Here is a 25,874-nt window from a genome sequence, read left to right as displayed (position 1 = left end):
GAATGAGAATAATTGAGAATACCTAGGTAGACTTTGGGACTAGACTCTGCGTAGCTGAGGATCAGTGAGCAAAAAGCAACGAGGGCTGAGCACTAAAACAGAATGGGAAAGCCAGTAAATGGCAGAGGAAATCAAGTACATAGGTAGACTTGGAATATCAGAAGCAGTCTATGATTTATGAATTATCCACAATCTATCTATTTGTACAAGATCACACTAGAATCTTTGCTTTCTGCAAAAATCACCGCAGAACGAAACCTGGAAACATAGGACAATCCACCCTCTAACAATCCACGCAAGAGACGAAGAGGCCATATGTGAAAAGAAATATAGAACGCCATCGCTGATGCACAGACAGACCACTCAAGACAATCCGTGCCAATGAACCAAAACAAAACCAAGGGATATAATGGAAAACAGAACAAAGGAAGAAAAGACACCAAGCGCAAGCAATCTGCAAAAAGACACTGTCTAAACACTCCGGAGGCCGAAGCGAGTCTTCAAGGACAGCACAGTCTCATAAACGGACAACTTGACCTCAACGCGAAGGTAACTCGCGTAGGCACAAATGAAGCGGAAGAGGTTGCGGAACACACCGCCAGACTCCTTAATAATTTCTAGCTGCTCTTCAAAGACAGTGCGCGTAGCGTATCGCGCGAGGATAAGGAAAGAGCGCATTGGGCCCTGACGTGTGTGAAGGTTCTCGTCTAGACTGCGAGCTGGGAGGGTGTTAGTCGATGATATCCAAAAGAATTGAGAGTCAAAAGTGAATACATACTGAGATCATTGGTCTTCAAGATGAGAAGAATAATCCGCGGAACTTGGCCTAGCAAGACAACCAGCTGTTGCAGCATGCCTTCACCCAATGCACCCGAGATATCATCTTTCTCTTTGGCCGTTCGCGCAGAAACCACACTTTCATTTGTGAGAACGCTGTAGTCTCTACCGGTAATGGCGCTGGCAAAGAGCGGGAACTGCTTGTCCGTGACGCCGGCGACCTTGTACGCGAATTCGCGCATCCGCGGCACGTCCGCGTCGATAACGGCTAGCCACAGCTTGGCATAGTTGCGGCGCAGGTCGCGGTCGATGTTGCGGTAGAGTCCGTGGTCATAGAGGACGATGTCGAAGTTGGGGTGTGAGCGGGTGTGGTTGGGGCGGATGGCGATGTTGCCGCCGTGAGGATCGCAGTGGAGTGGGGCGTTGTCTCCGAAGATCATCTCATTGAAGACGTGCGCGAGAGCGGCGGAAACTTCATCACGGTCGATGTTGTTGGCGTCCAGGTACTCCAGGTCGTCGGGGCGGTGGCCTGCGATGTACTCCATGACGAGGATACGTTTTTGGGACCACATCACTGGGTCTAGTTAGTTTCAAACCATACACATAAAGTCAGGATTGGCAGAATTACGAACCTTCAGGAATGACTAGTGGAGCATCGGAGTGCTCTTTGAAGTACTCGCTGGCATGGGTAGCATTCTGGGCTTCCATTCGGAAGTCCAGCTCTTGCGGTAGCGAGAAATCCATTTCCTTGGACAACCATTCCAGGTCATACTCAGGGAAGAAGCGCTTGAGCATAGAGAAAGTGAATCGAGTCAAAGCCAAGTCTAACGGCACCCATTCGTCCAGCGCGGGGTGCTGGACTTTAACAGCGACCTTTTGCCCGGTTTCCTTCAATGTAGCAATGTGCACCTGAGCCAGTGATGCAGCACCAATGGGCCTCGATTCAAACGAGGCGAACAGCTCGGTAATATCCTGGCCTGTGTCTTTGCGGAACAATTCGGCGATTGACTCAATTGACGAAACGGGGCATTTGTCCTGGAGCGGGATGAAGGTCGAGGTCCATTCGATGGGAAGCAGGTAGCCCATGCTGCTGAGGTGTTGGCCCAATTTGATGAAAATCGATCCATTCTTTTCTAGGACGCGAAGTGTACGCTCGGCGCATCGCTTGTGGCATGCGCTAATCAGTGCATTCTGTTCTTCGGGGGACGAGGCCTCTTGTTTCAGGGTAACACGGTAGCTGCGACGATTCGAGGTTGCGTTAGCGATTTCGTCAAGGCGCAACATAGAAAAGGTCTAGAGAGGCAGTGCACTTACTCATTGATACAGACAGCTAATGTGCCAACGACGCGCCCGCTGCGTTTCGCCGCCTGCAACGCATGCTGGGCTTGATCGGAGAACGTCACTGCGCCCAAACCGAGGATACTTCCAATTATAAACCATTTGATCATACTTCGCTGCGACGCACTCATATTGGGCTCATTTTCGGACTTGTGCTGGCTCTTATTCTTCGAAGACAAGAGAGGCGAAGCCTTCGCAGAAAAAGAACGGCGTGAAGCGGCGAGGGTCGAGCCCCAGGAGGACATTGAACGACCCCATGATGGAGCGTTGATCACACCGGAAGAGGGCGACTGTCGTAGCGGCGAGTTCGAGGCCAGAAGAAACGAGGATGCAGGTGTCGAGGGTTTGGACGTTTTCCCGACTACCGTAGCGGGATCAATCTTGAATGCCCGCAACGGCACGCGAAGCGCTGCGCTCATGCCGAAGCGAAGGCCACCGGCCAGAGAAAAAAGCCAAAAGAAAAGAGGAAGGGACTGATAGGGCTTGTAGGCGTTTCTGGGCTCAATTCATCGTATGATCTTTGTCGGCTCAGAGAGATTTTTCACGGTTCTCGCCGCCAATCGGCTTCGGCGCTCCACGTGATCCCGAGATCTATAGATCAGCCCATAACAGACGTCATAGCTATATTGGTGTTGAATCAGTTGAAGGATGGGATTGACCAGTAGATACGATAGCGAAATGAGTGCAAAAGAAGCATAACTTCGTATCGAAAGAGAGTGTGGGGTTGGAAGTATATCAAGGGCTGGCCTCAAGCCACCAACAAATACAATGCCCTTGATATGCCTATTGTACAATGTTGTACATATTGAACTGTTCACTTATGAGCTTACTCAAAGACACTTGTGCAAATTAGAAAGAATTATTGATTTGAACAGAAAGGAAAACCATAGACTCTATGTGCAGCAACCAGTGCTCACATAATAACAAAGGGGTTTTACAAAGTAGGAAAGCCATGCACCATCACCCCCAAAGTCCATTTAGAGTTGATAACGCCGTTGCCTGTGTACGAAAGGCTACTATGACGTGGGGAAATCGGAATAACACAAACATTTGATTCCGCAATAGACGTTTTCGGACGTCGGATTACGTCCACTCAGAGTCTGCGAGGGTTGGGCGGCGGCGACGAGGGATAATTGAAGGTCGCCGACTTAGCGAGCTTGGAGTCTTGTTGTCTTCCTCACGCAACAGCTCAACGTGAGTCATTCTACTAGAGAGGGGTCGGGCAGACCGGGGCCTGGCAGCGGCCGCACTGCTTCCATTGGCGGCAGATCCAAGAACCGGATTGTTGCCATCTCGACTGCCAGGTCTCATAGCAAGCGAAGAAACACTGAGAGAATTCCGTGGGTGCCGAGGAGTGTCCCGACCTTCCAGATATCCCCTTGACTGGCCGGTGCGGTGCGATGAAGGTGTGGATGGGGTAGATGATGCCGAGAATAAGATTGGAGGGGTAGTGCATGTGCTTTGTCGTCGGGCTGCCGGTCTGCGTTTGCTGACGCCATATGCCTCGCTAGATCGAACGAGCTTGCCTGCCATATCTCTGACAAGGACTGCGGGGTCGTTCTCCATGTTCCGAATAGCGTCGAGAAGGCCATAGGTTGCGAGTAGCCCACCTTGCTCTTCGTTTGAATCGCAGATGCTGGCGATTATACGCAAAAGATTAAGTCGGACGGCAGCTTTTGTGTGGTGCAGCTTCTGCCTCAGCCTCTGCAAAATATCGGGCCGCGCAAAGGTGGATGCAACTGGAGGACTGAGTCGGAGAAGCTTTTGCAGAGGTTCAAGAGTGTTTTCGAATGCGTTAGCTTTGGAAAGCTTCAAACATTCCGCAATAGCACCAGTGAATGTAATAGGGCCCTCAAATGTATCGCTCTCAAATATACCATCCAAGAGATGCTCTTCGACCTTGGCGGTTTCTTCTTGAAGCCTAATTATTATTCATTGTCAGCTTCGGGAGCAACTACGCTATCGGAGCGGGAGACAAACCATGTGAAAATAGCATCCAAAGCAGTGACTTGCCAATATGGATCCAAGAGCAAAGAGATGTAAAAGCCCAGACCCTTGTTGCGCCACAGCTCCCTACGGCCAACTTTCCCAGATTGTGCCATGTCACAGAGAATTGGTAGGGCAAACTCTTTCAGCGGCCGCTCTGTGAGTACGATCTTTTGCAAAAGCGGTACAATACCGTTCAATGCAGCATCTTCTTGCCGAGACTTGTTCAGGCGGCACATATTGTAGATGGTGTTGAGGATCTGGTTTGAGAGCTCGCGGAAGTGGGATTTTCTCAGGTTCGATCGAAGCAGATCAGTTAAGACATCGATGGCGTTGGAGTTCTGGAGGGAATCTAGAGTGGTTGAAAGCATCGACAGATTTTTGATGAATTTCAACATCGTAATCTGATGAACTGGACTCATTCGCCTCAATTCTTTCAAAACTCCTTGAATAAATTGTTAGCGTAGAACGTTGCAAAAGTTTATTGTAAGAAATAATCCATACTGTGCAAGACTGTTCGTTCAGAAACCATCTCCTTGACATGATTCTCGGCCTGCGAGAATATGAAGAAGATATTGGCAATACGACCCTCGATGACTTCTGTCAACTCCCCATCTTCATCGAGAGCACGACTTAGAACAAGAGATAGGGGGTCAAGAACAGAGTTGCGGGACAAGATTCTGCAGAAATCGTTCTTGGGAGTGGAGCCCTATAGAAAATAGTTAGATCCGAGTGCAAAGTGCAATGAAGGTGAAATACTTACTTGCAACTCGAAGACACTCCAAATTCCGTTCACGCCGATCAAGACCAGTTCGCGTTCATCTTCATAATCGTCCTCTAGGAACTCGACAAGGACATTCAAACCTCCAGCACTGACAAACATCTGGAGTGTCAGGGTGGAAGTTTGGTACATCTGCTGCACGAAAGCCGCAGCTTCAAGTCGAATTTCGCGGGGGTACTTCTTAGACGCAAACTCATTGATGATAGGGATTCCACCGACGAAGCAAAGGTTCTCCTGGACCTCATAGTCATCGTAGATGATTGCGTTGACAACCCTCAACAGACAGAAGACGATATCACGCCGGCGAGTGGTGTCAAGAATCTCGAGAATTGGCAGCATACCGTGAGCGCTGATGATGATGTTTTTAGTCTCTGGGAGGTCACAGAAAATTGTGAACAATTGTTCAGAAATCTCCGCAAGAACTTCTTCGTCTTGGGATGTCTTGAGAGAGTCAACAAGACCCTCAACCTGGTTGCGAAGACGTGCATATTTATCGCGTGCGATGTTTTCTTCCAGGTCAACCTCATCGAAGCCTTCTTCCAATTGCGCAAAGGGATCATCCTCGTCTTCTTGGTCTCCTAGCCATGAGTTAGACAGCTTCGAGTTTAGCATCAATGTGCTTTGATCTGAGCCATCGTCGCTCTCTGCCTTATCTAGAGCAGCTTGACCGGCCCCAAGGATATCAGAGAAGTCCTCATCATTTTCATTCTCAGCAAACCTCTGGATCTCAATGGTAGAGCGGTCGCGCTTCACAGAAAGCTGCTTGCGCAGCTGGGGATGCGGGCCACCAAAGTCGTCATCTACTTGGTTGTATCCTATGTTTTCATGAATGGGTGATGAGGGATCATCCTCGAAGTCCTGGAAAACGTTAGAATCATACACGGAACTGAAGTCTTGCCAGAGAAGACTGTACCTGATAACCACCCAGTTTTCGATCTAGTACATCCTCGTTGGCCATAATGAGATCTGAATAATCATCAACAGTGTTCTCCTTGTAGAGATTGGTCGGACGAGGAGTCGGACGAGTGCGTCTCGGCATAGGATTTTGGGTGAGCATTGGGACATTTTGCAATGCAGGAACGGGGGCATTGGGCCCGGGCTGGGAGACTGCAGGGCTTTGAGGTTTGGAAGGCTCTGCTACAGAAGGTTTGACAGGATATGGTCGAATGGTCTGTAAATCGTCGTCTGAGAAGCCTGAGGTATCCTCAAAGGGATCAGAATTGTCATCCGATTTGAGTATAGTCCCATCAAGTGACGCAAAAGCTTTAAGTCTCTCGGAAGACAGCATGCCCCCAAAGTTATCATGTGGCCGTAGATGGGGCAACTTGAGTGCGCTAGGAGAGATTGCAGTAGCAAAGTCATCGTCCCAATTGTCGTCCCCTGCTAACACAGGTGAACGGAAGCGATCCGTGGATTTGATAGAGGTTGGGGAAGGTAGGCTATCGACTAATGGGTTATTCCGGGTAGATGACAGGCCTGCTGTACTGGGGTGGTCTGGCCTCTGCTTTTTCTTTGAAGTTCCGGTCTCGGGTGACCGCAACGCCTCGTTCCATTCTTGGACACTTTTGACGGCTTCTTCATATTCTGTAGACTTCTTGGGGATCACAGATTCAGTTCTGCGCGCATTGACAATCCACGGATGTTTAAGCAACTTCCTTGCCGAGACGCGAAGGTTGGGGTCTTTTTGGAAACATTGCATAAGAAAGTCTTTCACAGCCTAGGTAAAGTCAGCGTTGTATACGAATGTCTAAACAATCGAGAAAGACATACCGGCGAGGCACCCTGGGAAAATGGAGGGTGATCATCGTTTACAATACGAAATAATGCTGGCATGGGCTGCATGTTATGATAAGGGGGCTTTCCCTCGAGTAACTCGATGACAGTGCACCCTAAGCTCCAGATATCGGAAGCTGTCGTTGCGCCTGAAAGCTCAATTACTTCGGGCGCCATCCAGTACGGCGTACCAACTACGCTTGATTCACTCAAGCCCGTGGTCCGACTCGCCACACCGAAATCTGCAAGCTTGACGAGTCCTTCCTTGGTGGTCAAAATGTTTGCACCCTTGATATCTCGGTGAATAACACCCTGTTCATGCAAGTAGAGGAGGCCATGAAGAACTTGGGACATATAAAGTCCGACAAGGTTCTCAGGGAAACGACCAAAGTTCTTGGCAATGGAATGCAACGAGCCATTTTCGCAATACCTATAAACCATCAGTGTCGTGTTCCGATGAATAAGCCGGGAGAGGCATACTCGAGAATGATGTTCAGAGTTTCAGCGGATTTCACAAATCCGTGGTACTTCACAATGTTGGGGTGCTGCAAGGACCATATCAGTACGGGCCTTGATATATTTTGGCGGGTGTCTCACATCCAGATTTTTTAGAAGGTCAATTTCAAGCTGTTGCGTCGCGTGTTAGCACATCAGATGAACGCCGAGACTGGTTTGATCCCATACCATGATAACGCGCAATTCACTCTTGGGAAGATCCGTCAACTTGATTTGCTTGACGGCGACAGTCTCCCCAGTATTCCAATTCAACGCGCGGTACACGGAACCGAAAGCTCCTTTGCCCAGACAGTCCCCCAATTGCTACCATCAACACCCAAGGTCAGCATCTGCCCAATCCATGTTTTGCGGGAAAACAGGGCGTTATATCCATACATAGTCCTTAAGCTCTGCAACATCTTTTGCCGACGACTTCAAAACTTTATCTTCCTTCGGTTTCTCTTCTCGCTTTGTCGGACTCGCTCCGACTCGTGTCAATCGCGGCTTTATCGGTGTTCCGGGGGTTCTCGAGGAGGGGGTGAGAGGGCGATGCTGCCCTTCGCTCCCTTCGCCGGGTCGAGCGACCATGATGCAGCGGACTAGGATCGACCGTATCCTAATACGTGTTCGAGTTGGCTGTCGGTCTCACGATGTGGTTTAAGGTGGAGGGGGGTGGGGTGAAAGCCGAGGAAGGAGGCAACCTTAGAAGTGCTGAGAGCAACGGTCTCAGAGGTCATGTCCACAGGTTCTGGCAATCATTATTGGCAATTAGTCCGAGTCTATCAATGCACAAACAAGCATCACGAATGAGCGTTCGCGTGCGGACGTTGTGGGGAGGGTCTCACCAAGTGAACATTCCAGCACTTCAGCTCTCACGCCCTAGAGAGCCGTTTCCACGACAAGTCGAGGCGCATGTAAGATCTTCAGATGAATACAATCACCATGGAGAATCCTGAAAATAATCGATCTAATAGAGACGACAATAGGGCGTGAAAGGGGTCGTTCGCAAAGAAATCGTGGTTGTTTTGAACTTTCGTGCTCCACCCGCCGCATCATGCAGGCTGTGCTGGACAATCGCCGATCAGCCCTATAATACCCAGCTTGGTGCAATTTTTTTGGCATTTGACCAAAAAGGATACAATATATTAATGTATAGCGCAGTTTATTACAGGGGATGAGAGGTGGAAAAGGAAATAGAAGGCTCGTTGTTGCCGTAGAATTCTATTATTTACTGATATAGATCGGGGAATCCAATCAATTCTATACAGGGTATCATTTTTGGGCACGGAGAAGGCGCAACACATCAGAAACAAGGTACAAGCTACCAGCAATGACAAGAGGCCCCCCTTGGGCCTCCTCACTAGCCCACTGAATGGCAGGGAGCAAATCCCCTTCAAAGCTCTGGACTTGGCCAATATTTTGGATAGCTTTAAGGGAAGAGGCGAGCTCTTTGGCGTTAGTTGGCTGGACCCAGGGCATTCCATCCACGGGACCAAACTCGGCGGTGGCAACTCGGTCTCCGGGCCGGATAATGGAGCCAAACACATCGGCTAGATCCTTTCCACTTGATGCAGCAACAACCCAAGTCACCGGTTGGCCTTGAACACGCATTTTGCGGTCCACGTACTTGCCGAGGACTTCGGCAGATTGCGCATTGTGGGCACCATCGAGCAGGATAGGCTCTGCACGACCAATCAAAGGTTGGAGGACAATATTTTGCAAACGGCCCGGCCATGTTACATCGGCCAGGTATGGAAGCAACGAAAATGCATCCATCTCAGGTCGTAGCCGAGAAAGGGCAAGACGAAGTGCGGAGACTGCGCAGCACATGTTTTCTTGTTGGTGAGGCTCTAGATCAAACTTCTGGAAGTAAGGTGCAAGTGCCGGAATTTGTTCGGAGACAGTTGCAGGAGAGACAAACAAGGAATCAATACCCAGTTCTTGAATGCGAGACCTCACAGTTTCAACCACTTCCGCACTGTTTGTATTGTCTACCACACAAGGGACTCCGGGTTTGAGTATGCCTGCCTTCTCACGGGCAATCTCCCGAATGGTCGATCCAAGAAAAGCCTGGTGGTCTACCCCTATCTTTGTAATGACCGAGACGAGAACATTATTCAGGATATTTGTTGCATCTAGACGGCCTCCCATGCCCACCTCGACCACACCAACTTCGACTCGTTCATGGTTGAATATCTCAAACGCTGTTGCGGTCAACAACTCGAATTCGGAGGCACCGATGCCTAGGGTTTGATCTCGTAGTTTGACTTGGTCTTCGAACTGTCGGAAAAGGGATTCCTGGACCACTTTCTCTCCGATTGTAATACAGTCCCACCGATCAATTAAATGCGGGGAAGTGAAGCGGCCGCAACGCACTCCGCCGGTGGACAGCAAATGGGAGAGGTAGGCACTGATAGATCCTTTACCGTTGGTTCCAGCAATGTGAACGGCCTTCCATGAAAGCGGAGTCTGCTGAAGCAGACTCGCAACCCGACTCAATCCTAATTCAATCATTCCTCCGAGTGTAGCGTAATAGGAATTTCGCGGTCAATTGTCATTATTGACCAAAGGATAAGCTAGCGACAGGCAGGTTCAGGACTTCAAAGCTTCATTGTCAGTAAGAAAAGCAAAGCCAAAATGAGGGTAGGCTACGGTAGTCCACCTTCAAAAGGCCGGAGCTTACCGTGATCGGAGGAATAGCCCACGTGATTTTATAATTATGCCTCAGGCATAAATCTCTTCTCTTTGCTACAATATGAGAGGTCCCTAGTTATAGAATTCAGACATTTACCAGTTAATTCAATTAAGGAGTTTTACGAAGCAATCCTCTATATTGATTGCCTAAAAAGACATTGCACAAGTGTGCTAATGAAAGATTTGCCTGAACAATACGCACGTGATCCAGCCACTCTAGCCACCCCCAGCCTCAGGCGAAAAAACCCAATCTCCCCCGTCTCCATCAACCATCTCCACCGTTATCGCAAGTCGTGTTCTACTAGTTCAATAATTGCCTTTCCGGTTATTTGTCCTTCTTTTCCAAATATCTTTGTTTTTTCGCCTCTTTCTTTTAGCCCCCAGAAGCAAAATGGGTATCCCGTAAGTCATCTCATCTTTACATTGGCGCGTGAAGCTATCGCATGTGCCACTGCTTCGCGATACAATGTTAACTTTGATCTTTAGTATGTGGCGTGAGCCTTCCAAATCTGAAGCATCTAAGTCTGCTTTGGAGAAGGACTCATCTTCTACTGCACGCTCGTCGATTCGCCGAGGACCGTCGCGACACAGTAGCTCCCGCGTGCGCCGTGCCGATGTCTTGGCTTCGTTTCATTCACAGATCATTGATGAGCTCCGACGCGGCGCCGTGGAACCTAGACGCGTGCCGCGCTTTTCTTTCATCACGCCACATGGGGCTATCGAGAATGCAGTAGCTATGGAACCGGCCGACCGGGAAATGCTCATCAACTGGGCTCAGTCGCGCGCTGCGAGGCAGGCAGAGACAGCCAACCAGCCGCCCCCACAGACTGAGAGAGAGCTAGCCAACCAGATATTCAGGAACCATCGCGATCAAGTCTTGACCGATATGCTCGGTCGCATGGACGGTCAGCCTAGAAATACCCATGCCAGCCCGTCATTGACTCCCAACTTCGCTCCCGCCCTCGCATACCACACCAGCGCTTCTTCGACTCCTTCGGACAGCGGCGTGCGTCTGCCCCCTATGCGTGACAGATATAACAGTGATCGCGCCTCCAATACCTCATTCCCACCAGAAAACCGGTCGCACAACACACAAACTCGACGAACCCGAGACCCCGTCGTAGACGGGCTTGGGGATCGCCAGCGCAGTCCCAGCCCAGACGGAGAGCGGGAAACCGATGCGTGGGAGACTTTGCTCTCAACGATTACACCCGATGCGACTCTTCCATCCACTAATACTTCTTTCGCCTCAACTTCTGCCGCTGCCCCAGATATTTCGCGCAATGCTCGTCCTCGAAGCTCTGTCAACTTGACGCAGCCGATGAACCCGGAAGCTTCCCGTGCTCACTTCGGACTTGACCCCTATCCTGACCAACTGAACCCTTGTGACTTTTCTTCCGATGACGAGGATCATCCCTCTGCTCTCCAGGAATTCATGGGACGGGCAGGCATTATTCCCGACCACCATTCAACAATGAGCAGCCATCCTCCTGTTCCTATCCCTACAATCATTCCTGCTAGCGTTCTTGCTCTCTCCGACGGGCACGACCAAAATCCCTCCCTCTCCGATCGTCGTCACCAAAATGATGATCTCCACCACATGCAGGTCATCCTGGATCGACTTGCCCGCCGTGAGGATATTCCCGACGACTGGTGGGCCGCGGCTGGCCTTGCACGCACTCTCGACCGTGGTCTCAATGCGAGCATGGACTCCACCGACACCGAGGGCGCTTCTCGAAGCAATCGCAACAATTGAACACAGCCGCCCAGGTTGTGATAGTGAATGACATGAAATTTGATATTGGCGATATTGGCAATGGCGTTTTTCGGCGAATGTTACACGGAATACTTTCTAGTTTGCTTTTGCGACGGCGTTGACAGGTCCTTTTGAGGCTGTCTTGTGATCTTCCAAGGTTAACATTCTTACCTTCATATTCCGTCCGGTTTATCTACCGATTATAATTGAACAGACGGACAAAGACCCATCTTTCTTGTAGATATTTCCACATTTTTGGATACCGTCACGGTAATATAAAAACATTCCAATAAATATAAGTGTACCTGACAAGTTGAAGTGACGTATGTCTCGGAGTACAGCAGTCCCCACTCGGAAGAGCCCCGCCAATATGTTCGGGGGGGAAGTTATGCTTAGATTCAACAACTCAGGCAAGTAACAAATACAAAGTAGTTAGATCCGTCAAACATTGACTGTACGCCGATCAACATTCGTATCACACCTTGCGCAACCCCAATTCTCCGGATATTTCCATACACATTTGATCCCAGACCTCACTAGTCAACCATGGATCAACAGGTAGACCGACTGGTCAACAAGACCTGGGGTAAGTAAATCCCCATCTACGCATCTAAGAATAAGAGCTTGAAACATGCGCTCCGTCACATCCACGCCCTCCCAAACCTCATCATCACGTCCAAACGCTAACAACCCACCCCAGCAAAATTCTGCTCAACAGCAGACGACGCGCGCCTAATGATCGCCATCAGCGGCATCCCAGGCTCCGGCAAAACAGGCCTTGCAACAATGATGGCAGCGCGAATTAACAAAATCTACGCCTCGGAGAACCCAACAACACCAACACCGATAGCCATCGCCCTCCCAATGGACGGGTACCACCTCACGCGCGCACAGCTAGCCGCCATGCCAGATCCGGTCAATGCGGCCGCACGACGAGGTGCGGCGTTTACTTTCGACGGCGAGAAGTTCCTCGAGCTTGTGCGGGCTCTGCGGGAACCGCTTACGGCCCGGACGGGCTCTCTCTACGCGCCAAGCTTTGACCATGCTATTAAGGATCCTGTTGATGGGGATATTGCCATTCCGGCGAGTTGTCGGGTGTTGTTTTTCGAAGGGAATTATCTTAGCTTGGATCGGGAGCCGTGGAGAACGGCTGCTGGGTTGATGGATGAGCTTTGGTTTGTGGATGTTGACTTCGAGGTTGCGAGGAAGAGGTTAGTGGTTAGACATGTTAAGGCTGGGATTGCGAGCGATGAAGCTGAGGCGGATAAGAGGGCTAGAGAGAATGATTTGGTTAATGGAAGGGAGATCGTGGATCAAAGGTTGCCGGTGCAGGAGGTTGTTAATAGTATTTTTGATCCTGTTTGGGAGAAGTTATGACGAGCGGGCAATGTGTTCAAGTGTTGATCTTACAAAGGCATATGATGTACAGAGTTAATACTATTTTGATATGAATATCCTAAATTTGTTTTATGTGGGAATAGCTTCCGCACAACAAGGCTCAACTGGGACTTGATAAGAAGTTCTTTAGTTCGAATACAAATGGGGTGAGTCTGATGCTCAAATACTCGTTTATGCTCGGGTTATATACCACTTTACGATTATCGGAAAGGTTCATGATGACGCCCAATATTCGATGCTCCGGTCATACCACCAATGTAAACAAAGCACGAAGAGATCCAATCCAGAGGCACTATGACCGATGCCGGGATTCAGATAGGGACTAGGGAACATAGAGCTTTGGGATGATCTCCGCATTTCGAGGGAGAAGGCAGTGGTATTCTTTACCCAAGAGGTTCCTTTTCGAAATATTTCCAAGCGGAAGGCACTTGACCTTCTCAGTGATCACTATCGCACTGGTCACTTCTTCCAAGCTCTGAAATACATTGCCCTAGAGAGTGGATTTGATGACTCCAAATGTACCGGGAGCATGGACTCATGTACCCCAGATGTTGTTGCCACGCAAAGAGAGGAAAACATAAAGGGAGTCGGCCAACTGAAGGCTTCACGGGTCGACCATTGGTTATACTTGATCGTCGAAGATGAGAACAACTTCCAACGGATGCTTGGGCAGCCCTATGTATATGAGGGACATTTATCAGCATCTATAACGAGAGAAGCCAAAAGGCCGATAATAAGCTTCTCCCCTTACGCGACAAAACAATAGATTTGTGTTAGTGGAACATTGAAATGTTAGTCTCTGATTAAAGCCTATTACTACTAGAGACCTACCTAGGTAGGATTGGTCCCTCCGCATTAGTATATCTTATTGTTTTCTAACCTTCCAAGGTTGGTGGGTTGTCTTTTATTAACTGTGGCACATCTAGCCCTAGAGGTAAAAGTGAAGTTATTAATAGTGCTTAAATCCTCTAATCCCCATCTGGATCAGCCACTAAAATACAAATTAATGGAAAAAAGAAATCAAACCAATTTTGCCTTACCTGGAATTCCTTCCGAATACCACTCCTAAAGATTAATACTTTCAAATATAACCTTGAAACCTCTCAAGTAGCACATCCATATATTCTCTCACACCTCAAGACTGACAGTTGACGCTCTCCTGTATCTGGGGGGGACAGGTCCCTGACGCTAAACCACTTTCGGAGCCGAAGTGTCACAAGCTACGGGGATCAAAAGATACATGTATTAAGATAACAGGTATTGTAAAGTACTGCTAATATGGACCAAATAATAATAGGGGTACATCTCTGTAAGGCTATTAATGTAATGTAACAGACCCTGACCCCCGTCGTGGCTTCCAGATTGTGATGAAACTGTGGTTGCCCGATTTCTCTTCCCCCGTTTTCCTCTGGTCGAGACCTTATCTTCCTCACCACTTCGTCACTCTTTGTCTTCCACTCTTCCACACTCTCTACAGTCGCTCTTTAGCCCAATACACTCTTTTTTACTCCAGACTCGCTGTGCGATCCTGAATCCAATCCTTCCATCATTTCCAATCTTTGATCTTTGATCTCCAATCTTTCATCATGCTCTTCAACAAGTCGATCTTTGTCATTGCCATTGTGGCTTTGGCTAATGTCGTGATTGCCGTGCAGACCCCGGCCTGTGTTCTCAAGGTTATCGGGTATGTTCGAAGGAATGGAAGGAATGCCCAGTGGAGTCCTGATGCTGATGACATCTAGTCAACAACCCAACCCAGCCGATTCGAAGGCTATCTGCGGCTCGAACGCCAGCAAGATCCAGTCCACTATCTCCAAGAACTGTGCCGATAGCGAGGCCTCCCTGAAGTTCTTCGCCAACAACTGCGCCCAGCTCGGCCACAAAGTTGGTAAGGATCAACACAACCCGACAGCACGTTATATCATTGAAACGGTTACTTATTTATTTTCTTCTCTTTAGAGACTAATGTTTCTACCGCTACCGGCGCTTCTGAGACCTCTACCGCCACCGGCTTCGTCACTGCTACCCAGACTGGTTCCTCTGCCGTCGCTACTGGCACTGGCACCGGCGCTGCCGCCGGTACCTCGGAGAGTCAGCACCGGTACCGCCTCTGAGTCTGGTGCCGCCGCGTCCCCTACTTCGACCTTCAACGCCGCTTCGTCCGACCGCCAGCTTTCCACCACCTTTGTTGCTGCGGTGTTCCTCGGCGCTGCTGCTTTGCTGTAAGAACCCAGCATTGACTGAGAGCAGCCTAACGCGAATATCCATGAGCATATACTATTAGCCTTGATGTTGCTCCTTTCGATCTGATCTGAATCATCGTTGTTCAGGGATGTGGTTCGAATTCTCTAATATGTTGCTCGTTGATGCCAATATTTGATCTTGAACCTTGATCTTCTTATTTGCCAATATCGCATTGATTTATGTGCTCTTCACCTTCGTACAGCACAATTATTGAAAACAGTTATGTTTGCCTCAATTGCCAATCAGTCGATGTGGACAGATTCAAATGAATCCAATCAATGACCAGAAGATGCCAGCATGTTCTCCTTGTAGAAGAGAACGAACAGTCCATACGTATTCTCGAAGTTACCCCCGCACCTCTTGCCCCCTTGATGAGAATGTGATGTAGATCCATCACATTGATGTGTAATGAATGCAGCATGGGTCGCAAGGTCGGAATCGGGGTTGCATATGATATTTTGACTAGGAAATCGGGCGAACTTGAAGCTGTAAAAACCTAACTTCAGTTTACACGTAGCCTTGGAACTTGAAGATCATCTGAGCCCGGAATGCTTCAGGCCGCTCGGCGGCAGCCCTTCCGATGCCATGTTTTCATGCGCGACCATTCGCGTGTTCACGTGACCATTCACGACCTGCAAGGCACATTTTCACCGCCTATTCTCGATCCACACCGCCTTCTGCATCCCCACTAGTAAACCCACGCTAGGATCGTTAGTACCACCGCACTAACTCCATCTGGTATAAATGGCCAGTTTCTGCCTGGCGTTGAGTTCTGAAAGCAAAGGTGGATCCCTCTGTTGGTAAGCTGAAAAAACGCGGGCACGCGAAAAGACAACGCGTCCACTCGGCAACCAAAGATTCCTCTGCCCCTCTGATCTCTTCTTCTTCTCACACCCCTCTACGGGCTTACATCTTTCCCCCCTTTCTGTATACTCTAATATCATCTCAATTCTCCTACTGTGATCTTGATACCCCCCCCTGTTCTCTTCTTTCTATTCTTTCCAGCCCCTACTACCTCATCAATATTTTCAAAATGTTCGTCTACAAGAGAGGTAAGTGCATACATGATCGTCTGATACACAGAGACATTGGTGGCGAGAGACAGCTTCTGCTCCTCCATCTCGCCACAGCCACCTGAGCTTGCCTCATGTTTCGGATTGAGGGCTAACGCGAATACAAACTGCAGATGGACGCAAGGAACGCGTGCAGTTCGACAAGATTACCGCACGTGTCTCGAGGCTCTGTTATGGCCTCGACCCCGAGCACATTGATGCTGCAGCCATCACTCAGAAGGTCATCTCTGGTGTTTACCAGGGTGTTGGCACCATTGAGCTGGATAACCTGGTATGTCTGCTGACTTACCCCAAGCTTGTGGCATTATGTTAACATCTAAATCTCAGGCTGCCGAGACCGCCGCATACATGACCGTTACTCACCCTGACTACGCCATTCTGGCTGCTCGTATCGCCGTTTCGAACCTCCACAAGCAAACAAAAAAGCAATTCTCTATGGTCATCTCCGATCTCTACCATTATGTGAACCCCAAGAACAATAAGCCTGCTCCTATGATCTCAAAGGAGCACTATGAGATTGTTATGAAGCATGCCGAGGAGCTCAACTCGGCCATTGTGTACGACCGTGACTTCAACTACAACTTCTTCGGATTCAAGACCCTCGAGCGTTCATATCTTCTTCGGATTAACGGCACCGTTGCTGAGCGTCCCCAGCACTTGCTGATGCGTGTTGCTGTCGGTATCCACGGTGAGGACATTGAGAAGGCCATTGAGACATACCACTTGATGTCCCAGAAGTACTTCACCCACGCTTCCCCCACTCTGTTCAATGCCGCTACTCCCCAACCCCAGCTTGCATCTTGCTTCCTGGTTGACATGAGCGCGGACAGCATTGAGGGTATCTATGATACTCTCAAGACCTGTGCCATGATCTCCAAGACCGCTGGTGGTATCGGTCTGAATGTCCACCGCATTCGCGCTACCGGTTCCTACATTGGTGGAACCAACGGCTCCTCCAACGGTATTGTTCCTATGCTGCGTGTGTTTAACAACACCGCACGCTATGTCGACCAGGGTGGTAACAAGCGCCCTGGTGCCTTTGCCATCTATCTGGAGCCGTGGCACGCCGATGTCTTCGAATTCCTCGACCTGCGGAAGAACCACGGTAAGGAGGAGGTTCGTGCCCGTGACCTTTTCTACGCTTTGTGGACCCCCGATCTCTTCATGAAGCGCGTTGAGGCCAACGGTGACTGGACTCTCTTCTGCCCCAACGAGGCCCCCGGCCTGGCTGATGTCTACGGTGAGGAGTTCGATGCTCTCTACGCCAAGTATGAGCAAGAGGGCCGTGGCCGCAAGACCATCAAGGCTCAGAAGCTCTGGTATGCTATTCTCGAGGCCCAGACCGAGACTGGTAACCCCTTCATGCTCTACAAGGATGCCTGCAACAGGAAGAGTAACCAGAAGAACCTGGGTACTATTCGCAGCTCTAACCTGTGCACTGAGATCGTTGAGTACAGTGCCCCTGATGAGGTGGCTGTTTGCAACCTGGCTTCCCTCGCCCTCCCCACCTTTGTCGACTCTGCCCGAGGCGAGTATGACTTTGGCAAGCTCCACGAGGTCGTGCAGGTTCTTGTTCACAACCTGAATAAGATCATTGATATCAACTACTACCCCGTTCCCGAGGCGAAGAAGAGCAACTTCCGTCACCGCCCCATCGCTCTTGGTGTCAACGGTCTTGCTGATGCTTTCCTGGCTCTGCGTCTGCCGTTCGATTCCCCCGAGGCTAGACAGCTCAACATCCAGATCTTTGAGACCATCTACCACGGTGCCTTGACTGCTTCCTCGGATATTGCCAAGAAGCTGGGTACCTATGAGACCTACCCTGGCTCTCCCGTCTCGCAGGGCATCCTGCAGTACGACATGTGGGACCGCACTCCCACCGACCTCTGGGACTGGGCCTCCCTGAAGGCCAAGATTGCCGAGACTGGTGTCCGCAACAGTCTGTTGGTCGCTCCCATGCCTACTGCCAGTACCAGTCAAATCCTGGGTTTCAATGAGTGCTTCGAGCCCTACACCTCGAACATCTACTCCCGCCGTGTCCTGGCTGGTGAGTTCCAGGTCGTCAACCCTTGGCTCCTGAAGGATCTGGTCGATCTCGGCCTGTGGTCCGACAACATGAAGAACCGCATCATCGCCGACGGTGGTTCCGTCCAGAACATCCCCAACATCCCCGCCGATATCAAGGCTCTGTACAAGACCGTCTGGGAGATCTCCCAGCGCAACATTCTGCAGATGGCCGCCGACCGCGGCGCCTACATCGATCAGTCTCAGTCCCTCAACATCCACTTGAAGGAGCCTACCATGGGCAAGCTCACCAGCATGCACTTCGCTGGCTGGAAGATGGGTCTGAAGACCGGCATGTACTACCTGCGTACCATGGCCGCCTCGGCCCCCATTCAGTTCACTGTCGATCAGGAGCAGCTCCTGGTCGAGGACACCAACGTCGCTCGCTCTAAGAAGCGTGTCGGTGGCACCGGTGCCTCCGCTTACTCGGCCATTCCCCGTGCCAACGGCGCCGAGGCCGCTACCGCTAAGGTCGCCGCCCCTGTCGAGGAGACCCCGCGCATTGTGGCTGCCCCTGTTGCTGCTGCCCCCGCTGTCGAGGCCAAGACCAATGACGCTGGCGCTGAAGCTGAGCCTGAAGATGCCGAGAGCAGGGCTGCGGAGGGCGATATCTACTCGGATGCTGCCCTGCAGTGCAGCATCGAGAACAAGGATGCTTGCATCATGTGCCAGGGCTAAGCTATGTCCCTTCTAATGCTTTTGGATGTTTCCCTTTAAGTTTCATGCATGGTTGTGGCTTCTCACGTGTACCCATATTATGATTTTGATGGACTTTTTTCTTTTTCCCTTTGTTTGTGTGTTTCGGCGTGGGTTCATGATATTTCCTGGATTTTCTTATCATTACTTCAATAACGTGTTACGTTATTCATTCTTCTCTTGTAGACTGCAGACAAGTGTAGATATTTCCTCGCGTACAGGTCGTGCGAATAAAGTAGTATAGGATTCTTTCCTATTCACTCCAAGATTGCAGACAATTTAGATTCCGTACATATAGCCTAATATCCATTTCACCGCCATGTAACAACTTCTCTTTCTGTTAGCTTTAGTTCCTGTTCTTCGTCTTAGGGGTGTAGATGGACCCCTTCTCCATTGTGATGTCTCGAGGAATGACATCCAACACATCCACATCGCCCCACGTTGCATGAACGGTCCGTTCCCCCTTCAGGAGACGGTCGATATTGAGCATTGTGCTATACATCACTCCCCAGCTGGAAAAAGCTTCTACCTCACCGGTCTCATTGTTGATATCAGAAGACTTTGCCCTTGACCCTGCCTGATGGAAGCTGCCCGTGATCGATGGATAAGGTGCAAAACACCGCAAATAACCATTACCGCACATGCGTCCAACTGAGACGTCAAATTGGGCACCAATATCAATTTCTTCTGCAAGCCCAGACGGGTTAACCGACAACGCTGCGAGGATCCGTTGCGCGCCACTGTAGCTGACGGCATAAAGCATTGAGCAGACTGCGTCACTTGCTGTGCAAGCAAGTCGACTGTGATCGGGTCTCTCGTGCCCCTCGAATGCCGGAGGGTCGCGCCACAGTGGGAGAAAGTGATAGGGCATGGGGATAGTCGGATCATTCGGGGTAAGGTAAAATGGCATATCAGTTCTACATGACACGCCGCAGTGGCCTAGCCACAGAATGTCCCAGTCGTCGCCGTATGGTGACTGAGTCGGGACTTCCCGGTTATCCTGGAGCTGGAGGGCTCGGACTGCGCGGGCGAAGCTTTGAAGCTGGGCTTTCATTGACACGTCCCAGTCGGTATCGTCTTCCATGATAATAGCACTTGCTAATCTCTCCTGGACAATTCTAGGAGATAATTAGTTGAAGTCGGATATTGCAGTTTCAACCACATGCCGCTGGAGTCCGTTGAGATGTGCCCGTCGGGCCGCGTACTCGGCCTGTTTATGGCCATGGTTCCAGTTCTAGAAAATGTCAGTCGTCGCGTGTATTGTGTGAGTTTGGAAACATACGTATGGATAGGATTTAGCATCTACTTTATCCGGAGTCACGCTGTCAATCCATTCGACGTGGAAATTGCAGAGGTATGAGCCCAGAGCGATATTGTCGCGCTTATCAGGCCGGCTGACGAGATTAATGGCGAAGACCTTTTGAACCTAAGTAGTCGCAAGTCGAAAGATCTCCAGGTGAAGATTGAAGTGGAATCATTACCCCAAGGGTTTCATTTCTGATGGCATCGAAGTCGTCCCAATCATGATGGTCGCCCCAGCCCTGCTGGATGGGGGCGGTTGCCTTGTGAATGCTCGGTCGTAGCTTGAAGAGGATAAAAATGACCCCGAACAAGACCAGAACGAGTTGTACAAAGCGTAATTGGGATGCAGAAAACACCATGCTCAGTTGTCATCGGATAGACAATAATAGAACGCGTTGACCATCCCGAGCGTGCAGGAGGTGACTGCGGTTTCATAATTCCCCCAGAGCCGGAGGCGAATGAGCGGGCTGACTGTCGACAGGGAGAGCGTCGCCCCTACAATGTCTTGCTAAAGCATTGGTCGATAGATTCGTTGGATCCCCACTGTGATGTACCTGTTGCGACATGTGGGATTTGCACATGAGTGGCTCATATAAATGACGATGGCATGCACTCATTTGTTGAGTTGCCAATGATAAAAAGAGTACGGAGTAGATTCACCTGATATGTACACGCGCGCTAGCTTTGGCTCGGCCCGCGTGGGTCCAATGATCGGCCCAGAATTGCCGCCGGTCAGTCCCGGTTGATACTGCCACGCTTCTAGATATGGTACGGAGTAGTTTTCCTCTTATTGCATGGTAGTTTTGCTTCAGCATCACGGCAGCAAACCAGATCTATCCCATGCGGGAACAACCACACGCAAGAGCTCGGAGAGAACTATGTTGTAGATCTACCGCATCCTTTCACGACTCCCTGCGCAGTTCAAAAGTGTCAACCGAATCACGGATCCTTTCAGCGATATGCCTGTTTAAGAGCAAGAAGAGGTTTTTTGGTCAAACGGCCGTGCAAAATGCGTCCCATGAGGCACAAAATAGAAGCAGAAAACTTTGTGTTTTATGTATAAATCGAGATCCTGGAAGGTGCAAACCATGACCGTCGAAGAGGAGCTGTTCGTCCCTTCCTACCAATTTTCTAGTATTCTCCTCCAAAAGTCTAATGAAATCTATACCAAGCTCATCTTGTCCATCCGGTTTCGGGGATTGCGATTCAACATTTGTTAGGGACGTTGATCTCACGGTACCAAAGTCGAGGGTGCGTTTTGCCCTTTAGGAAAATGTACGGAGGTAGTATATCGCCATTGACGGCGACGTACTCAATTACGGTGACCCCTCGCCACATTCATCTATCGGTGTTTGCCGTGATCGTTCAAGATACGAAAGCCAGTTTCCTCAAGGGTATAAGATATGCATCGGACGAACACTCCCGGTGGGGATATACTGCTCAGGTTGATTGGAAAACTGCTGAACGAGGCCAACATCTCCGCATTATTCTATTTCGTATCGCGCGTACGACGGGGCCTTGGCTTCGAAGGATGTCCTTCGCACTCTTGACGAAATTGGCGAACAAGCCTTCAAATCTCGTACGACCCGACATGCCTCCGCGGATACAGGTCTCCTGCGGGTGACTCAACTGATGCTTGATCGTGCAGAAAACGAGCCAGAGTTCCAAATATTCGGTGGTGAAGATCCGCAGCGCGAGCACCAGCTTTTTCACCAGACGTGACAAATTCTCTTCCGAGCGCGACTGTCATACGACGAATGCTGAAAAGGTCACTAAGTTAGTCCAAAAGGAAATTAGTTCAAAGCTACATCGTGGGACCTCGAAGCTTTTCAATTTCTACCTAGCCACTACGGAGCACCTTGACCAAACCGCGAATTTTCTACAGCAGACCCTCGGAAAGAAGAAAGCGCTTTAGAACAACGACTTACGAAGCGCTCATTGTCCCACCAGCCTCTAAACCCTGCCAATGCGAATTGACGAATTTATAATTGTGAAGGGGAGGAATACATGAAGTCAAGCGCGCAAGAAGGTTACAAAAAAATAGACTGGGACTCATCATCTCTACGATCGACTCGGACGAAATTAAGCCTCCAGAATGTAAAGCATTGGCAAAGCTTACCATAATCTTACCATAATCTTTATTTTAAAGATACAAGAGGGAATGGCTTCAAAATTTGATGTTTTCATATAACTATAGTATGGACAAGGTTTATTGTATGGGTAGGGAGCACTCTATCCACTCTGCGGGCGAGGCACGTTCAACGGCATCGCGTAATTCCCCGTTGCTAGAGATTACCTAGGTATGGAGTACAACATATAATTCCAGTCCCAACCCCCGCCCTCTCCTTTCAAATCATCCAAATCTGCAGTTTGATTGCAATATGTCATCCAACCATGGTCATCCAATCCTATTCCGGGGAGATCGTCGGTCGGGTGGAGAAGAGGGGACTGGCCGAAGTGGAATACAGCACGGAGTATGGATGCCAACCAAATTCGCGAGCTCGTACCGGTGCTATTGGTGCGACAGGGTCTGGCTCCCCTCTCGGGAAGAGGATGGTTGGGTCTGGAATGCACACAGGTCCACCGGTACTAGGGGATGCGTAGTCAGCGCTCTAGGTGCATTTCGACTGCATCTTGATTGCTTGGGGAACATAGTCAGCACCCTGATCGGGTTCTCGGTATCGCTTATGTAGGTTCTGTTGGACATTTCAAGGCCCGGGTGCGTGCCCTGTGCCTGCATTTCGTGTTGGGGCCGGTTAGGGCTGCAAAGAGGGGTTGAGTACGGAGTACAGTGAGACAGATGAGATCATGAAAGTGAAGAGACTAGATTTTAGGGCTCATCAATAGGTATGTATTGGTGTTGACATGGTACGGAGTACTCCGATATTCACACAATCGAAATCTAAGAGATCGGCACTATTCTCCCACTAAAAACCCAAAACCACAAAAACGGTTCGAAAATCTAGTCCAAGTCCAGACCGTTGACAAGTGGAGAGGATTAAATTACATGTACGGAGTATAATAATAGTACACGGAGTACAAGTAAAATATGCCCCGATCCCAGCTGGATTGGCTGGAATGTCATCTTTGTCTCATGCATTGTCCAATCGCATCGGTATTGACCCCGGGCCCGGTACAATACACACACACAGACACGTCAGACTGAAAAGGCAGACTGCAGTATTCTGACCAGTCCTCCCCTGGGGTGCATTGCGACTGTGTACGCCGCGACACACGTCATTTGCAAGGCGGCTAACGAGCAAGATGCGCTGAGATCTCGATATGAAAAAGAGCGGATATGGTATCCCCCAAAGAAAGAACAGAAAGAACCGTGGAAAAGAAAGAAATAATTTGCCGTCTCTGATAGGTCAACTCGTCAGGTACCCGAGGCAAAATATGTGGGTCGTCAAACCCCAGTAGGCAGTCGAGTCGTAGGATCGGCTGAAGCAGCCGTCGGTCTATCCCCAGACGAGATTAGGGCCAGGAGAAAATTGGCCTGAGTGGCGCACAAGCCCCTGGGCCTTTTTTTCTGTCCCAATGAGAATCTACCGGGGCATCCGGCTCGGGTACCTGGGAAGTTGTGATTGTGATATTCCCGTACTCCATCCTCTGTTTATCTATTCTAATGTACGGGACTTCGTGCAATATACTCCGTAGTCCGGTGTAAGGAATGAAAGGAAGTGAGTTGTCCATAGTCTGGATCGTGGCTTGATTTGAACCATGGGTTTGGTCGATAAGTGGGGACCAGTAACCATCGAAGTGGGTCCTTTACTTCTTTTGTGCCTTACCTTCGGTATTTTATAAAGTCGAGACCCTTCCCCCAGCGCCTTTCTCTTTCTTCTCTCTCAGTCCATTCCTTCCTTCCTTCTTGCTCACTCACATTCCTTTCGAGTGCTCAATCCAATCTTCCTGCTGTGCAGTTGATCAATCCTTTAAACAACATCACACACACTCTCTCGAGTCATCTTTCCGATTCATTCGCAATGGCTCCTATCACCAAGACTCTCGCCCTTGCTGGCGCTTTCTTCGCCATGACTGGCTACTCGGCCCCCGTTGCTAAACGCGCCGTTGTTTGGGAGACCGTGACTGATATCGTCTGGACCACCGTCGATGTCACCACCACCGTCTACCCCCAGGCCACTCACACCGCTACTGTGGTCCCTATGGTCGCCAACGCTGTCCCTACCACTACCCCTGCTCCTGCTGTTGAAGCCCCTACCAAGGAGCAGGAGAAGGTTGCGCCCACTACCTCCACCACCACTACCGCTGCCGCTGTTCCTATCGTTGAGGAGAAGGCTGCGCTGACCACCTCCTCCACCACCACTGCCGCTCCCGCTGCTCCCACCTTGGAGGCTGAGCCCTATTCCGCCCCCGCCCCGGCTCCCGCTCCCGTCGTAGAGGCTGAGACCTCTTCTGCCGCTGCCCCTGCTGCTCCTGCTGCCACCCCTGCCGTCAACACTGAGGCTACCAACACCGAGGCCACTACCAAGAGCACCCGCACCGGTGTCTGCTCCGAGGGCGCCCCTTGCACCGGCGAGATCACCTTCTACGACACTGCCACTACCTCCACCAACCCCAGCTCCTGCGGCACTACCAACGATGGTACCGTTGAGAACGTTCTCGCCCTGCCCCACGGTATCATGGCCGACAGTGACTGCGGCAAGACCGTCACCGTCACATACAACGGCCAGACCGCCACCGGTATTGTGGTTGACAAGTGCATGGGTTGCGACAACGGCTCCGTCGATCTGTCTCGTCACTTCTTCGGTGAGCTTGCCCCCATGGACGAGGGCCGTGCCTCTGGTGCCAAGTGGTTCATCCACTAAATGTCGCGTCGACCGCGCGTTGGTGTTGATGGCCACGATTATGAATACGAACAATGGACACATCTCTGGTAGATTGCGCAAGTGGATATGGCCTTGACGGCCCTCCCCTCTTTTTTTTTCACCTTCTTTTCACTTTACTGTGATCTTTCGACCTTCTTTCCCGGTCTCTCCGAGAGCGCAATCATTTATCTCTCAGAGAGACCGGGCCCTTGTTTTACCTTTCGTTCACTCCCTTGACCCTGGATTTTTTTTACCATTTCGCGTGTCCCTAGCGGACAGCATTCACATTTACCCATTTTTCATGTTCATAGAATCTTTTCGCAGTCTTCCTGTGCAATACCACCCTATGATGGACCCCATTCGGCCATAACACATATGCTTACGATACCTGCGCGCATGCTGGCAAGTCATGGACGGTTTCTCTTGACGAGATCTCGAACATGCAAATGCGACAGGCCAATGACGATTACGATGATCATGCTCACGAAACGAAAAACAAACAAAAAAATAAGGCATATTGCAGGAGGCGGATCATTGAATGAAACTCGATTCGTTTGACTCGTGTTTGCTCCAATAGTCTCTCGAGTATTCGTAGTAGTATCCAGGTATTATTTTCGAGGACTGTTTATATGTTGTACGAGTATTCTGTCCGGAGTAGCCTTGCCCCTTTC

The 25,874-nt window shown here is 50.1% G+C and overlaps 10 protein-coding genes across 10 annotated transcripts; 6 read left to right on the top strand and 4 right to left on the bottom strand.

Annotated features, from left to right (window-relative positions):
* Positions 1-471: 471 nt before the first annotated feature.
* N7519_009754 (ABC1 kinase family protein) lies at positions 472-2,534 on the bottom strand (the record flags this gene model as incomplete). The annotated part of the gene is made up of 4 exons (XM_057296527.1): positions 472-719; positions 779-1,351; positions 1,410-2,014; positions 2,092-2,534. The coding sequence occupies 4 exons, from the start codon at positions 2,532-2,534 to the stop codon at positions 472-474; spliced, it is 1,869 nt and encodes a 622-aa protein (XP_057144409.1).
* Positions 2,535-3,198: 664 nt separating this feature from the next.
* N7519_009753 (serine/threonine-protein kinase) lies at positions 3,199-7,738 on the bottom strand (the record flags this gene model as incomplete). Its single annotated transcript, XM_057296526.1, has 10 exons — positions 3,199-4,036; positions 4,096-4,546; positions 4,606-4,810; positions 4,865-5,740; positions 5,796-6,599; positions 6,653-7,085; positions 7,136-7,200; positions 7,253-7,282; positions 7,340-7,474; positions 7,547-7,738. 10 exons carry the CDS (start codon positions 7,736-7,738, stop codon positions 3,199-3,201), a joined length of 4,029 nt encoding a protein of 1,342 aa, XP_057144408.1.
* Positions 7,739-8,422: 684 nt separating this feature from the next.
* N7519_009752 (dihydrofolate synthase) lies at positions 8,423-9,664 on the bottom strand (the record flags this gene model as incomplete). The annotated part of the gene is made up of 1 exon (XM_057296525.1): positions 8,423-9,664. One exon carries the CDS (start codon positions 9,662-9,664, stop codon positions 8,423-8,425), a length of 1,242 nt encoding a protein of 413 aa, XP_057144407.1.
* Positions 9,665-10,235: 571 nt separating this feature from the next.
* N7519_009751 (uncharacterized protein) lies at positions 10,236-11,600 on the top strand (the record flags this gene model as incomplete). The annotated part of the gene is made up of 2 exons (XM_057296524.1): positions 10,236-10,246; positions 10,331-11,600. 2 exons carry the CDS (start codon positions 10,236-10,238, stop codon positions 11,598-11,600), a joined length of 1,281 nt encoding a protein of 426 aa, XP_057144406.1.
* A 546-nt stretch (positions 11,601-12,146) lies between these two features.
* On the top strand, positions 12,147-12,977 carry N7519_009750 (kinase-related protein; the record flags this gene model as incomplete). The annotated part of the gene is made up of 2 exons (XM_057296523.1): positions 12,147-12,186; positions 12,301-12,977. The coding sequence occupies 2 exons, from the start codon at positions 12,147-12,149 to the stop codon at positions 12,975-12,977; spliced, it is 717 nt and encodes a 238-aa protein (XP_057144405.1).
* Positions 12,978-14,584: 1,607 nt separating this feature from the next.
* N7519_009749 (putative GPI anchored cell wall protein) lies at positions 14,585-15,224 on the top strand (the record flags this gene model as incomplete). The annotated part of the gene is given in 4 exon segments (XM_057296522.1): positions 14,585-14,682; positions 14,741-14,886; positions 14,958-15,077; positions 15,091-15,224. 4 exon segments carry the CDS (start codon positions 14,585-14,587, stop codon positions 15,222-15,224), a joined length of 498 nt encoding a protein of 165 aa, XP_057144404.1.
* Positions 15,225-16,275: 1,051 nt separating this feature from the next.
* On the top strand, positions 16,276-19,057 carry N7519_009748 (ribonucleotide-diphosphate reductase subunit RNR1; the record flags this gene model as incomplete). The annotated part of the gene is made up of 3 exons (XM_057296521.1): positions 16,276-16,294; positions 16,429-16,586; positions 16,643-19,057. 3 exons carry the CDS (start codon positions 16,276-16,278, stop codon positions 19,055-19,057), a joined length of 2,592 nt encoding a protein of 863 aa, XP_057144403.1.
* A 364-nt stretch (positions 19,058-19,421) lies between these two features.
* N7519_009747 (uncharacterized protein) lies at positions 19,422-20,736 on the bottom strand (the record flags this gene model as incomplete). The annotated part of the gene is made up of 4 exons (XM_057296520.1): positions 19,422-20,193; positions 20,242-20,309; positions 20,358-20,501; positions 20,557-20,736. 4 exons carry the CDS (start codon positions 20,734-20,736, stop codon positions 19,422-19,424), a joined length of 1,164 nt encoding a protein of 387 aa, XP_057144402.1.
* A 2,035-nt stretch (positions 20,737-22,771) lies between these two features.
* N7519_009746 (uncharacterized protein) lies at positions 22,772-22,981 on the top strand (the record flags this gene model as incomplete). Its single annotated transcript, XM_057296519.1, has 1 exon — positions 22,772-22,981. One exon carries the CDS (start codon positions 22,772-22,774, stop codon positions 22,979-22,981), a length of 210 nt encoding a protein of 69 aa, XP_057144401.1.
* A 1,379-nt stretch (positions 22,982-24,360) lies between these two features.
* Positions 24,361-25,203, top strand: N7519_009745 (RlpA-like double-psi beta-barrel domain-containing protein; the record flags this gene model as incomplete). Its single annotated transcript, XM_057296518.1, has 1 exon — positions 24,361-25,203. The coding sequence occupies one exon, from the start codon at positions 24,361-24,363 to the stop codon at positions 25,201-25,203; it is 843 nt and encodes a 280-aa protein (XP_057144400.1).
* Positions 25,204-25,874: the final 671 nt, after the last annotated feature.

This window comes from Penicillium mononematosum, assembly GCF_028829835.1.
Source record: "Penicillium mononematosum strain IBT 11891 chromosome Unknown utg000005l:1.0-9366267.0:1.0-9372171.0, whole genome shotgun sequence".
Lineage (NCBI taxonomy): Eukaryota > Fungi > Ascomycota > Eurotiomycetes > Eurotiales > Aspergillaceae > Penicillium > Penicillium mononematosum.
Note: the sequence above shows the minus strand (reverse complement) of the source record. Positions and strands in the feature narration are given on the sequence as shown.